Source organism: Carassius carassius, chromosome 35 (assembly GCF_963082965.1).
Source record: "Carassius carassius chromosome 35, fCarCar2.1, whole genome shotgun sequence".
Classification (NCBI taxonomy): domain Eukaryota; kingdom Metazoa; phylum Chordata; class Actinopteri; order Cypriniformes; family Cyprinidae; genus Carassius; species Carassius carassius.
In genome coordinates, this window is record NC_081789.1 from 9,027,757 (window position 1) to 9,042,240 (window position 14,484).

General features: G+C 40.2%; 1 protein-coding gene across 1 annotated transcript in view; it reads left to right on the top strand.

The window, feature by feature from the left end:
* LOC132115618 (ADP-ribosyl cyclase/cyclic ADP-ribose hydrolase 1) overlaps positions 1 to 14,484 on the top strand; it is a 114,041-nt gene that overhangs the window by 7,798 nt on the left and 91,759 nt on the right. Inside the window, exons 5-6 of the mRNA XM_059524034.1 lie at positions 1,429 to 1,511; positions 1,694 to 1,767. Coding sequence (XP_059380017.1) covers positions 1,429 to 1,511; positions 1,694 to 1,767 — 157 coding nt within the window. The remainder of the gene's footprint in view (positions 1 to 1,428; positions 1,512 to 1,693; positions 1,768 to 14,484) is intronic.

Below are 14,484 nucleotides of genomic sequence, written 5' to 3' on the forward strand. Positions count from 1 at the left end.
CCTTTGCCCATGAAGAACACTGGTGACTTGACTTTGCCCATGAAGAACACTGGTGACTTGACTTTGCCCATGAAGATCACCGGTGACTTGCCCTGACTCTGGAGTGTCAACGGTGACTTGACCTGACTCTGGAGTGTCAATGGTGACTTGACCTGACTCTGTAGTGCCAACGGTGACTTGACCTGACTCAGGAGTGTCAACGGCGACTTGACCTGACTCTGGAATGTCAACGGCGACTTGACCTGACTCTGGAGTGTCAACGGTGACTTGACCTGATTCTGGAGTGTCAACGGTGAACTGACCTGACTCTGGAGTGTCAACGGTGAACTGACCTCACTCTGGAGTGTCAACGGTGACCTGACTCGACTCTGGAGGATCAACGAGAACCTGACTCGACTCTGTAGGGTCATCGGAAACGGGAAGATGAGAGATCCAAAGGCAGTGTGGGTTTTAATGGGTAATCCAAATCAGAATCCAACAAGCAGGGGTCAAAACAAAACAAATAACAGGGATAAGGAACAGGAACTGGAACAGGAAACTCGGAAGACGAGGAAACTCGGAAGGCGAGGAAACGGGGAAGGCGAGAAAACGGGGTGACGGAAAGAAAGTACTCCATGCAAACAAACAGAAACAGACCTGTTAATATAGGCAGGCTAATGACTATCAAGTGAAGACACCTGAGTGCAATTAACAGGAGTGCAATTACTGTGATGAAGGGTCAAGGCTTTGTGGGAATTGTAGTGCCTGCGGTGAGGTGCCTATGGGGAAGTGAGACCACTAGTGGAGACTCAGGGAAACAGAGAGCAGACAGCGTGACACAGGCGTCCCTTATTTTCCTATATTGAAGGTGGCAACCCTATTTGGAGCTCATCTTTCTTTTCAAAAAACTGAGTGAGCAACTGCTTGCCGTCATTTGCCTTTCTCTCTTTAATCTTCTTTTCTTTTCGTTTTTGAGCCCCTGATTTTCCTTTCTTAAGGAAAGACATGACTCTTCCCGTCTTCCTAGTTCATATCACGGCTAACTCCAGCTCCTATCTCATTAACTGATTCACCGCAGGCCCGCAGCAGAAGCACCTGACCTGCGGGTCATAACCATTACATTGATTGAGAGGGGTGGTGGGGCCCTGCACAGCATGAAAATGACTTTTTTTTTTATATACTAAACCAGTGCCTAACTACAAGTTTAGTTTTGCACAGGAACTTTTTTATTTGTACATAAATGCTTAAAAAATTTTAGTGCATGTATATGTATAGAAAACTGACTTCTAAGCGCCCCCCCGCCTCGAGCCCTGGGTACTCTTTACCCCCCCCCCAGTACGACGCCCCTGCAGTTACTACTTTTATTGAAAACATTTAATGCTTGTATACATGTTATAGATATAAGCCATTTATATGCAACTTAAGCCCTCTTTCTCTGTCTACCCTTAGGTTTTGACTATCAGTCCTGTCCAAAATGGTCAATGTGTTCGAACCATCCTGTGTATTCACTTTGGAAGCAGGCTTCTCAGAATGTAAGTCTTGTTCATTTCATATTATTAAAAACATAAATAAACTATATGTCAAAAAATGTATACGAGCTTCCAACTGACCAGGAGTATTGTCTAAATGTCTAAATTAAATTTTTCTTTTTTTCTTTCTTAAGTGGAATTCAGCTGCATTAATGCATATCATTGGTTTGAATCTGTCTTTGCAGTTTGCTATGGCTGCATGTGGAAATATTACAGTCTTACTAAATGGATCAATTCATCATGCTTTCAACAAAAAAAGGTGTGTATGCTTGCTTTGAATATGCTCACTAGCTATAATGTGAATCATGATGAGAATGTTTTTGGTCCTTTGAATATCTAAATTATTCCAAATTTACAGTCATGAACTGAATTGCTTACCAACATAAAAAGCCATGTATTTTCTGAAATCACAGAAAATATTTAGCTCAAACGTTTGTGGACATATGTCATGTTTTATATCAGATCATCGTCTTGTTTAAACTTAGGCTATGTCTTTACCTTACCATCCACCAGGAAAGCTTAAAATACAAAAAAATACAGTGGGGTACAATGGTGTTTCATGAATTCAGAGTTGTTTACACTGTTTAAGAGTTGGATTCTCATGCTAAGCATAGACAAAGTAAAAAAAAAATTGGACATATGACAGAATATTTCTGTGCCAAAAATCTTACCAGGTTCGTACAAGTTTCTCAGAGTTTCTTCGATCGTGGCTCTTTATGATGTAGACGAGGGTAGAACTCCTTATATGGGCATTTCTCAAAAATGCGGCCGCACACACATTGAGCGGTGCGAGCCCATCAACAACTTTACATCTGGTGACAGCGCTGGACGGGACTTGCTCGGGAACAATGTCTCAAAAGAAGTGTTTTTTTTTTGGTTGTAAGGAAAAGATAACTGTTCAGCTTCTTAAAGAACCCAGTGTTATGTAAACAGTGGATACAGTCTGTTTATTCGGGGCAGCGAAGGAGTTTCACAAGTGTTTGTTGATGAAAGTTTTATAAACAAGGCCCAGTTTCGACGCTGGATTTGCACATTGTTTCATACTGAATGATTAAGCAGTCCCAGCTATAAAAGATCCCGGTCATGATTCAGAACTGCAGACGGTAAGTGAAACGGCATCAAATGTCTGTTTTGTTGGCATTTGGTGCTCAAGTGCTCTAGCTCCGCTCACGGCACACCTTCAGGAGCTCGGCTTTTTCCAGAGAGAATGGTAAAGCTATCTTAAAGTATTTAGTTTTATCATGTATATAAAAATATACATGATAAAACTAAATATTTTTTAAGAGATGAAGGATGCAGTCCTACTCTATAGTTACTCAATATTAACATGAGATTGGGTGAAACTGTGTGTGTTATGCCCCCTTTAAAGAAATATTCGGGGTGTAGTACAAGATATACTCAGACAAAAGCACTTGTGTCATGATGTTGATTGCAACTAAAATTAATTCCCACTTTTCCTCCTCTATCATTTCAAATACTTAAATGTTTCCTTTCAAATGGGATATTACAGTGCATCTGCTGATGCCATGGAACACCCTCAGCATGGCCAGTGTCTGAAGTTTGTTGAGTCAAGTCACTTTTATTTATATAGCGCTTTAAACAAAATACATTGCGTCAAAGTATCTGAACAACATTTATTAGGAAAACAGTGTGTCAATAATGCAAAATGACAGTTCAAGGCAGTTCATCATTGAATTCAGTGATGTCATCTCTGTTCAGTTTAAATAGTGTCTGTGCATTTATTTGCAATCAAGTCAACGATATCGCTGTAGATGAAGTGATCCCAACTAAGCAATCCAGAGGCGACAGCGGCAAGGAACCGAAACTCCATCGGTGACAGAATGGAGAAAAAAACCTTGGGAGAAACCAGGCTCAGTCGGGAGGCCAGTTCTCCTCTGACCAGACAAAACCAGCAGTTCAATTCCAGGCTCCATTAAAAGTCAGATTGTGCACAAGAATCATCTGTTTCCTGTGGTCTTGTCCCGGTTGTCATCTGAGACAAGGTCTTTACAGGGGATCTGGGGCTCTAGTTGTCCTGGTCTCCGCTGTCTTTCAGGGTTGTAGAGGTCTTTTATATGTGCGATCCACAATCTGGTTTCGATACGTACTGGATCCGGGTGACTGCAGTGACCCTCTGATCTGGATACAGACTGGAACTGGTGGCTACAGAGACCTCGGAATAAGAGAGAAACAGACTAATATTAGCATAGATGCCAATCTTCTAATGATGTAGCAAGTATATCGGGTGTTATGGGAAGTGTTCCCGGTTCCGGTTTACCTAATTAATGCAGCCTAAAAATCCTTTAACGGATTTGGATTTTAAAAACATGTGTAAGCCAGGTTAAAATGATGGGTCTTTACTCTAGATTTAAACTGCAGAAGTGTGTCTGCCTCACAAACAATGTTAGGTAGGTTATTCCAGAGTTTAGGCGCCAAATAGGAAAAGGATCTGCCGCCCGCAGTTGATTTTGATATTCTAGGTATTATCAAATTGCCTGAGTTTTGAGAACATAGTGGACGTAGAGGATTATAATGTAAAAGGAGCTCATTCAAATACTGAGGTGCTAAACCATTCAGGGCTTTATAAGTAATAGGCAATATTTTAAAATCTATACGATGTTTGATAAGGAACTAGTGCAGTGTTAACAGGACCGGGCTAATATGGTCATACTTCCTGGTTCTAGTAAGAACTCTTGCTGCTGCATTTTGGACTAGCTGTAGTTTGTTTACTAAGCGTGCAGAACAACCACCCAATAAAGTATTACAATAATATAACCTTGAGGTCATAAATGCATGGATTAACATTTCTGCATTTGACATTGAGAGCATAGGCCTTAATTTAGATATATTTTGAGATGGAAAAATGCAGTTTTACAAATGCTAGAAACGTGGCTTTCTAAGGAAAGATTGCGATCAAATAGCACACCTAGGTTACTTAATGATGACGAAGAATTGACAGAGCAGCCATCAAGTCTTAGACAGTGTTCTAAGTTATTACATGCATGAGTTTTTAGGTCCTGTAATTAACACCTCTGTTTTTTCAAAAAGGAAAAGGATCTGCCGCCCGCAGTTGATTTTGATATTCTAGGTATTATCAAATTGCCTGAGTTTTGAGAACATAGCGGACGTAGAGGATTATAATGTAAAAGGAGCTCATTCAAATACTGAAGTGCTAAACCATTCAGGGCTTTATAAGTAATAGGCAATATTTTAAAATCTATACGATGTTTGATAAGGAACTAGTGCAGTGTTAACAGGACCGGGCTAATATGGTCATACTTCCTGGTTCTAGTAAGAACTCTTGCTGCTGCATTTTGGACTAGCTGTAGTTTGTTTACTAAGCGTGCAGAACAACCACCCAATAAAGCATTACAATAATATAACCTTGAGGTCATAAATGCATGGATTAACATTTCTGCATTTGACATTGAGAGCATAGGCCTTAATTTAGATATATTTTTGAGATGGAAAAATGCAGTTTTACAAATGCTAGAAACATGGCTTTATAAGGAAAGATTGCGATCAAATAGCACACCTAGGTTACTAAATGATGACGAAGAATTGACAGAGCAGCCATCAAGTCTTAGACAGTGTTCTAAGTTATTACATGCATGAGTTTTTAGGTCCTATAATTAACACCTCTGTTTTTTCAGAATTTAGCAGTAAGAAATTACTCGTCATCCAGTTTTTTATATCGACTATGCATTAGTTTTAGACTATGCCATTAGTTTTTCAAATTGGTGTGTTTCACCGGGCCGCGAAGAAATATAGAACTGAGTATCATCAGCATAACAGTGAAAGCTAACACCATGTTTCCTGATGATATCTCCCAAGGGTAACATATTAAGCGTGAAGATGTTTATGTGTCATAAACATATTAATCTTTGATTGCAAGTCAAGTTGGCTAAGGAATTATGTAGCAAATTATCTCAAATGGGAAAAATTTATTAATTATAACTGGTTATAATAAATTATAAATAGGGATATCGAGCCGATCTCAAGGATCGTGATTGGGGTCGATCAAGCATTTTTTAACAGTTTGGTATCGGCTCTCCTTAAAGGGGTCATATAATGTGGCTAAGAAAAATATTATTTGGTATATTTGGTGTAATGAAATGCATTCCTGCAGATAAAGATTCAAATTTTCCACATGCTGTACATTGTTGTTTTTCCTCTATGTCCCACCTTTCAGAAAAGCTCATTGGTCTGAAAAGCAAGGTGTGCTCTGATTGGCCAGCTGTCCAGTGAATTGTGAATGGCCAAATACCTCAAGCGTGTGACAGAAATGTTATGCCCCTCACCATACTGTGATGTCATCTCCCCACACGATCAGACAAAGCCAATATAACCCATTACAAACAAAGCATTTGTTACATCCAGACAAGTCAAGTCACCTTTATTCATATATCGCTTTAAACAAAAAAATATTGCGTCAAAGCAACTGAACAACATTGATTAGGAATGCAAAGACAAAAAGGGCTAGTCAAGACAGTGTATAGAAATACCCTTTGTGAGAAGCAGTTAAATCAGCGGGAGTTAAAAGCAGAACGTAAGTGTATTTATTTCTTGTCTCATTAGTGTTTAGCGCAGTTGTTGTTGCTAGGAAACACTTGTTTGTTTACTGTGTTGAGACGTGCTGCGTTTGGTCTCCTAGTCTATCGCATACAGTGTTGTGCTCTATCGTATACAGTGTTGTGCTCTTTTAGACCTTGTTGTGCTAAACAGTAAAGTGCGTTCAGCTGAATTCAATTTCCGTTTTGTCGGGTATTAAAAAAGGTTAGTATACCGCGGCAGCCCTCCAGTTAAGCCCTCCTCGTGTGAAGACCGAAGAGTGTAAAGACCATCGACTCTACCGTGCGACTCCACCAGGCAGGGACACCGGCAGGTTTCAGCTGTTTTTTGCTTATAACCAATTCTTACTATGTCACCTTTATTTATATAGCGCTTTAAACAAAATACATTGCGTCAAAGCAACTGAACAACATTCATTAGGAAAACAGTGTCAATAATGCAAAAATGAGAGTTAAAGGCAGTTCATCATTGGATTCAGTTATGTCATCTCTGTTCAGTTAAATAGTGTCTGTGCATTTATTTGCAATCAAGTCAACGATATCGCTGTAGATGAAGGGTCCCCAACTAAGCAAGCCAGAGGCGACAGCGGCAAGGAACCGAAACTCCATCGGTGACAGAATGGAGAAAAAAACCTTGGGAGAAACCAGGCTCAGTTGGGGGGCCATTTCTCCTCTGACCAGACGAAACCAGTAGTTCAATTCCAGGCTGCAGCAAAGTCAGATTGTGCAGAAGAATCATCTGTTTCCTGTGGTTTTGTCCTGGTGCTCCTCTGAGACAAGGTCTTTACAGGGATCTGTATCTGGGGCTCTAGTTGTCCTGGTCTCCGCTGTCTTTCAGGGATGTAGAGGTCCTTTCTAGGTGCTGATCCACCATCTGGTCTGGATACGTACTGGATCCGGGTGACTGCAGTGACCCTCTGATCTGGACACAGACTGGATCTGGTGGCCACGGTGTCCTCGGAACAAGAGAGAAACAGACAAATATTAGCGTAGATGCCATTCTTCTAATGATGTAGCAAGTACATAGGTTGTTATGGGAAGTGTTTCCGGTTCCGGTTTACCTAATTAATGCAGCTTAAAAATCCTTTAACGGATTTGGATAATAAAAGCATATTAGTATGTTATGTGTATGCCAGGTTAAAGAGATGGGTCTTTAATCTAGATTTAAACTGCAAGAGTGTGTCTGCCTCCCAAACAATGTTAGGTAGGTTATTCCAGAGTTTGGGCGCCAAATAGGAAAAGGATCTGCCGCCTGCAGTTGATTTTGATATTCTAGGTATTATCAAATTGCCTGAGTTTTGAGAACGTAGCGGACGTAGAGGATTATAATGTAAAAGGAGCTCATTCAAATACTGAGGTGCTAAACCATTCAGGGCTTTATAAGTAATAAGCAATATTTTAAAATCTATGCGATGCTTGATAGGGAGCCAGTGCAGTGTTGACAGGAACGGGCTAATATGGTCATACTTCCTGGTTCTAGTAAGAACTCTTTCTGCTGCATTTTGGACTAGCTGTAGTTTGTTTACTAAGCGTGCAGAACAACCACCCAATAAAGCATTACAATAATCTAACCTTGAGGTCATAAATGCATGGATTAACATTTCTGCATTTGACATTGAGAGCATAGGCCGTAATTTAGATATATTTTTGAGATGGAAAAAATGCAGTTTTACAAATGCTAGAAACGTGGCTTTCTAAGGAAAGATTGCGATCAAGTAGCACACCTAGGTTCCTAACTGATGATGAAGAATTGACAGAGCAACCATCAAGTCTTAGACAGTGTTCCAGGTTATTACAAGCAGAGTTTTTAGGTCCTATAATTAACACCTCTGTTTTTTCAGAATTTAGCAGTAAGAAATTACTCGTCATCCAGTTTTTTATATCGACTATGCAATCCATTAGTTTTTCAAATTGGTGTGTTTCACCGGGCTGCGAAAGAAATATAGAGCTGAGTATCATCAGCATAACAGTGAAAGCTAACACCATGTTTCCTGATGATATCTCCCAAGGGTAACATATAAAGCGTGAAGAGTAGCGGCCCTAGTACTGAGCCTTGAGGTACTCCATACTGCACTTGTGATCAATAGGATACATCTTCATTCACTGCTACGAACTGATGGCGGTCATATAAGTACGATTTAAACCATGCTAATGCACTTCCACTGATGCCAACAAAGTATTCAAGTCTATGCAAAAGAATGTTGTGGTCAATTGTGTCAAACGCAGCACTAAGATCCAATAAAACTAATAGAGAGATACACCCACGATCAGATGATAAGAGCAGATCATTTGTAACTCTAAGAAGAGCAGTCTCAGTACTATGATACGGTCTAAATCCTGACTGGAAATCCTCACATATACCATTTTTCTCTAAGAAGGAATATAATTGTGTGGATACCACCTTTTCTAGTATCTTGGACAGAAAAGGGAGATTCGAGATTGGTCTATAATTAACTAGTTCTTTGGGGTCAAGTTGTGGTTTTTTGATGAGAGGCTTAATAACAGCCAGTTTGAAGGTTTTGGGGACATGTCCTAATGACAATGAGGAATTAATAATAGTCAGAAGAGGATCTATGACTTCTGGAAGCACCTCTTTCAGGAGCTTAGATGGTATAGGGTCTAACATACATGTTGTTGGTTTAGATGATTTAACAAGTTCATACAATTCTTCCTCTCCTATAGTAGAGAATGAGTGGAACTGTTCCTCAGGGGATCTATAGTGCACTGTCTGATGTGATACTGTAGCTGACGGCTGAATGGTTGCAATTTTATCTCTAATAGTATTGATTTTAGAAGTAAAGTAGTTCATAAAGTCATTACTGCTGTGGTGTTGGGAAATGTCAACACTTGTTGAGGCTTTATTTTTCGTTAATTTAGCCACTGTATTGAATAAATACCTGGGGTTATGTTTGTTTTCTTTTAAAAGAGAAGAAAAGTAATCGGATCTCGCAGTTTTTAATGCTTTTCTGTGCACTATGTGTTTCCAGATCCCTACTATCACTACCACTCGCAAACCACACATCACACAATGTAGGCAGTCCAATCTTAACAACCTGCGCACTTTGCCTATATCTGCTAATACACTAAGTAGACATCCAAAAGGCCCTTTTTACCGCCACACGTCCCGCCGCGGCGGTGGTATAAAGTGCATTTGCAGCCTTTGACCGCTGAGTGGCGCTTTAACCACAAGTTATCAAACAAGCGCATCAAAGCACATTTTCCCTAATAGACGTCAGTTTTGCCTCACTGATGTGTTAGATTTGATGGCTTCAGTCAGGGAAAATGAAAGAAAAACACTGTAGTTAAAATATTTAATATTTAATATTTAATATCCACAGACGAAAGTTTGGAACTTATGAAGTTATGTGCATTTCTTAGAACGAATTCAAGCAGGATGTCAAGCCTGTGCCTGAACCTGTGATAATATTTTCTCTAATCTACATGGTATTAAACCATATTTTAGATTTGACACATTTAAAAGGTGTGGAGTATTATTTATATTATATTATGCGTTATATTATTCAAAAGAAATTGTGGTTTACTTTGCATCGGAGCATTAAAAGTGGTAGCCTATTTTAGGGGGGTTGGCTACATGGATTAATATGCAAAATGTCAATATTTTCATATATTATGCCTATAGCCTATTTTAATTTATATTTTCAATATAAATATATTTTGTTGTTTTCATAAGGATTACTTTATCACATAATATCTGTTTTCGGTGGCACTTGTTTAGTTTAAAAGTAGACATGTCAAGCTTTCTATAGATATCTCTCATGTATTTTCCTTGAGTATTCACGGAGTTACAGTTCATTTTAATGACGTGTTTGTAAATGAAGATCAGCAGACAAAGGCTGCAGACAGCACACCTTGTTTCTTATCTTTATTTTATAAGTGCACAAAGTTTTGTTGTTATTATGTCTGTATCCAAAAAAAGTAGACCCTTTACAGATTCGATTGATGTATTGCTCTTATCTGTACGATTAAAACTGAAAGTGTAATTTAAGTTATTTTCGGGGTTATCAGGAGAAAATGACTCCAGATGGTTAATAAAATCTGATTTATGATTTAAACCGATGTTTAAATCAATATTCAAATGACGAAGAAATTTTACAAAACAAGTTTTAATATAGTTCTTTATCATTCATTTAGCATGTAAACATTTTTTTTTAAATCTATGAAATTACACTAAAATAAAAACGTGCAAGCATGTTTTCAGAGTTTTTAATTTTTTCATTCTGCAAAAAGGTGAAAAGGGTAGCCTACACAATAAATGTACAAAATTGCAATAAATTAGTTACATTCCAGTTGCGCATCCGTTGTACTGCACTACAGCTGGCAAAACCTTCTGAAGGTGGTCAATGTATCTGTTGCAGACAGTTTTTGTCAAGCAATTGCACCAAAAAGTTACAATGGCCTCAAGAAGCTCGTCTTTATTTCTTGGCTTGACCTGACGTCTGATAAATTCCTTCAGTGCGTGCCACATCAGCTCGATGGGATTAAGATCTGGTGATCTGCAAGTGAAAAAAATTGTGGGCACGGTTTGTTAAACCGAGGGAACAGTTTATGAATTCGTGAGTACGGTTTATAAACTGCGGGGACGGATTGCAAAACCGTCGCCACGGATTGATTTTTTTTCTCCTACAGGTGACGTGCAGGGCTCCATGCGAATGGGATCAACCCTCCCTCGCTCGTTTGCCAACGCGCCTTCTGCTGCCGAGCAGAGTTATGTGAGCAGTTTGGACTGGAGCGAGAAAACCATGCACATCACGGCTGGGCGTGATTTTTAACAGGTACAATGTGTTCACATCTGTCACGTTGGTGACAGTTTGCAAGTGAAAGTCAATGTCTTGTAAATAAGCGTGAACGTCATGTCCTCCTGCAAGGATCTGGATTGAACGTAGGGATGCTTCTGGCTAGCTTGTCAAATTCTTGGTAAGCCGTGCAGGGTTTAGTGGCATGCGTTCTCTGGAAGGGTTCTCCCCCCTCCGTTGTTGACAGGTGTTCTTGTAAGCTGGCTGGTGATTTCTTGAGCCATGAGCTTACACCCCCTTTTTCAGCTCTGGGTTCTTGGCTGAAAGGTTTGGAGTGGAGGGTCGGGAGAAACTCTGTGGTGTGCGTTTCTCCGATCCAGCCACTCTGTAATCTGTCAGAATGTTTCAGTTCTGTGTGAACAGTGTCAAGTTCATCTCGGAGCTCGTCTCTCTGCAGACTAAGCTCGTTGATTTTAGCTCGGGCCGCTTGCAAGTGTGTTTTGCAGGACCAGGTTTTAGAGTCTCTTTCTTTCAGTTCAGTCTCTGCTCTTTTTAGGAGAGCGTCACCTTGCTGGAGTTTTTTGTTGAGTTCTTTTCTGGCTTTTCTCTCCAGTTGTTCTCTTTGGTCTGTGTCGAGGCGAAGATCTTGCAGGGCATTGTGAAGTCTTTCTACTTCTTTCTGTAGCTCTGGATCTGTGTCGTCCTCTTTCTCGCACTGGTTTTGGGTCTCGAGGAGGAGCTGATCAAGGCGACACTGGGTTCGGGCCTGGTCCGTCCAGGCCTCCTCCGCTTGAAGCTTAAGCGTTGCCGCTTGCTGTTCAAAGTCGATGTTGCACTGAGCCGTGCCTGGGCGACGAGAATGTGAACTAGGCTTCCGAGGATCCTGGCGAGTTCTTTGTAGTAGTCGCTTTGGGTTGGATCGTGTGCCATCAGTTCATCAAGCTCGGTGTCTAGTTGCTCTGGGTGCTGCAGGTAACTGGCGTCCTTGGGCAGGAAGGGGGTCGTCACTGCTTTCAACCATGTCGAGAGGTGGCCCCCGTGGACTGCTGGACTGGATGACTGGAACATCCTGACTCCCTGTCGGTGAGAGAAGCACAGCACACACACAAAAAGACCAATGCAAGTTCGTTCTACGGTTAACGAGCTATATTCATACGGGCTGTGCCGTATATGAGAATTTTGGGGCTAACTGATGCAAACAGTCAGACAGTTCAGTAGCCAATTTACTTGGGTCAACGAAGGACCTGAAATGGAGATTTGACAGGCAGTAGCCTAGCGGGTCTCGTGATGACACCGGCTGCTGGTTGTCGCTCTACTATTTAGCTTCTTTGGTGGCTCTCACAGGTTACTGTCTCTATGTGAAATGAAAGAAACAAATCACAACAGAACAGAGGATAGAAAAAGACCAAAGTGAAACAACACTTGAAATGAGATAAAAACAATAGTAACACAATGTGTTAGTGAGAATAAGGAGGCCTAAGCCTACTGATAGATTTTAAGATAGGGCCAACAGGTGAGTGGGGCTATCTGAGTAGGAAACCTAAAGATGGTGTGGCTTGAAGAAGCAATGGGTCAAACACTTAAAATATATCCCGGGGAATATCTAATATTCTGTGACTTATAATACGTGGATCGGTTTTATCACATTTGGTTCACCTGGGTGAATTGAAGCCATTCTGGTGGAAACCAGTGGCTTGGTCAACCTCTCCGGCGCTACCCAAACACTCAACCGCAGTGTCCCCGGCCCTCCGTTACTCTGGCCTTGCGCCCTTTCAAACAGCTTGTGACTTTTAACACAACCTGGCAACACCAAGATGTCAACCGCCAGACAGCACTACAAAATTGGGCTGTTCCCTAGAAGCTTCTCTTAAAAAGAGAGTGGCCCCGCTTTAGGCCCCGGTTTAGGTACTGGTCCCAGAGATTGCATTGTGTGTGTTGGCTGGACTGATTGACTACCGTTGGAGTGCCAAATTGCTGATGTCTCCACTGCGTGCCGCAACAGACAGAGATAAGAGGAACCGAGTTTCACTCACAGCCAGTGTCGGTAACGCCTGTCGGCTTCCTTGCTCACTGGAGACCTGAGATGACTGTCCAATCACCAAGGGAGTTCTACAATCAAATACACAAAGGATGACACAAGAAACTTAAAGTTAATTAAGGTTTGGTTTGTTTAACATCAACTGAGTAAATATATATGTAGAAATGAGAGGTTACAGCTTTACCTAATAATGATAAAACAAAAAAGGAATTATGATAATGATGGTAATTATCAAAATAGCCTAACCCAAAAGAGAGAAGAAAAAGAAGAAAAATCAAAATAACAAAAGACAGGAATGAAACACGGGAGAAGAAGTAGCTGGTTTTCACCACAAGGGGGCGTACTCCCTCTCTGTGATTAACCTGGTGAGCAGAAAACTTAATTCAAATTAAAAATTCAAAACTGGTTTAAATCAAAATTTAAAATAAGCATGTAAGAAGAATTAAAAGGAAAATCTGAATAATATCCTATAATAACCAATGATAACAGTAAGGTATCATTAATAATTATGAAATTAATCAAAAAGGGTAAAAGTAGACATATGCAATTCAAAACAGAATTGAAAAGAGAGCTGAGAAAGCTGAGATCTGTTAGTCGATTTAACAGGAGACTGCCACTAGATGGCTTACTTCCTTCTAAGTGGGTCAATCAGTGGTTGACCTGAAACATCTAGATTTCCACTAATAAACAATTACATTTTAATTCAAATCATGTTTGAACCAAACTCAGAGTAAATGTAAACAGTCAAAGGAAGGGAAGAATTGTCTAATTTTAAATAATATTCGCACGAGCAAAGCTGTAAATGCAAATAATTATTGAGAATTTAGACATTTAATTCAATAAATCACAAGGGAAATAGAGATTAGCAATTAGAGCGCATTATCTGAAACGGCCACGCGATGGCGGACTTGCACTCATGCAGGCTGACATCAGAAGGCAGGGCATAATTTTGAACTTCTAAACAAAAGACCCCCTCTGGTGTTTAGTAAGCGGAATTACAGCCGACTTCAATGTGATCTAAACTCTGTGCGCTCGTCAGCACTGATTCTCCAACAGTGCTATATATACTGCACTAGGATGTACGGCACGATTCATTTCGCTGCACAAACACACCAATGTGAAACAACAGGAATTTTCCATCTGTTGACTCCCATAAACATTTATCCAAATAGCACTTATGATTTAAATGTTTTAGGTTTACAATCGGGTAGCTAAGCCAATTTTAGACCAGGAGTTTTTTTATCCGTTCAGATTTACATGTTGCAACTAATAAAAGATTTCTTCATCTTTTAATTATTCATATTAAAATGTTCTCACTGCAGAGAGATCTTGGTCTTTCTTAACAGTAGACTTATAACATTATACTGCAGTTTACTTTCATTAAAATAACAGTGACTGTTAAGTTTCTATAAATACGTAACGTGCTGACTGATCAGCTTTTTGCCTCAGTCAGTTAGGAGTGAGTTCGCGTCTTGCGACTTATCACAAGTACATAATTGAACTGGATTGCTCACAAAACAAAGTTTGAAATGCCCGCATCCTCCACCAATAATATGTAGCCGCACTGGGTTGTACATAAGTCAAAAGTCAAAGTCAAAGTCACCTTTATTTAT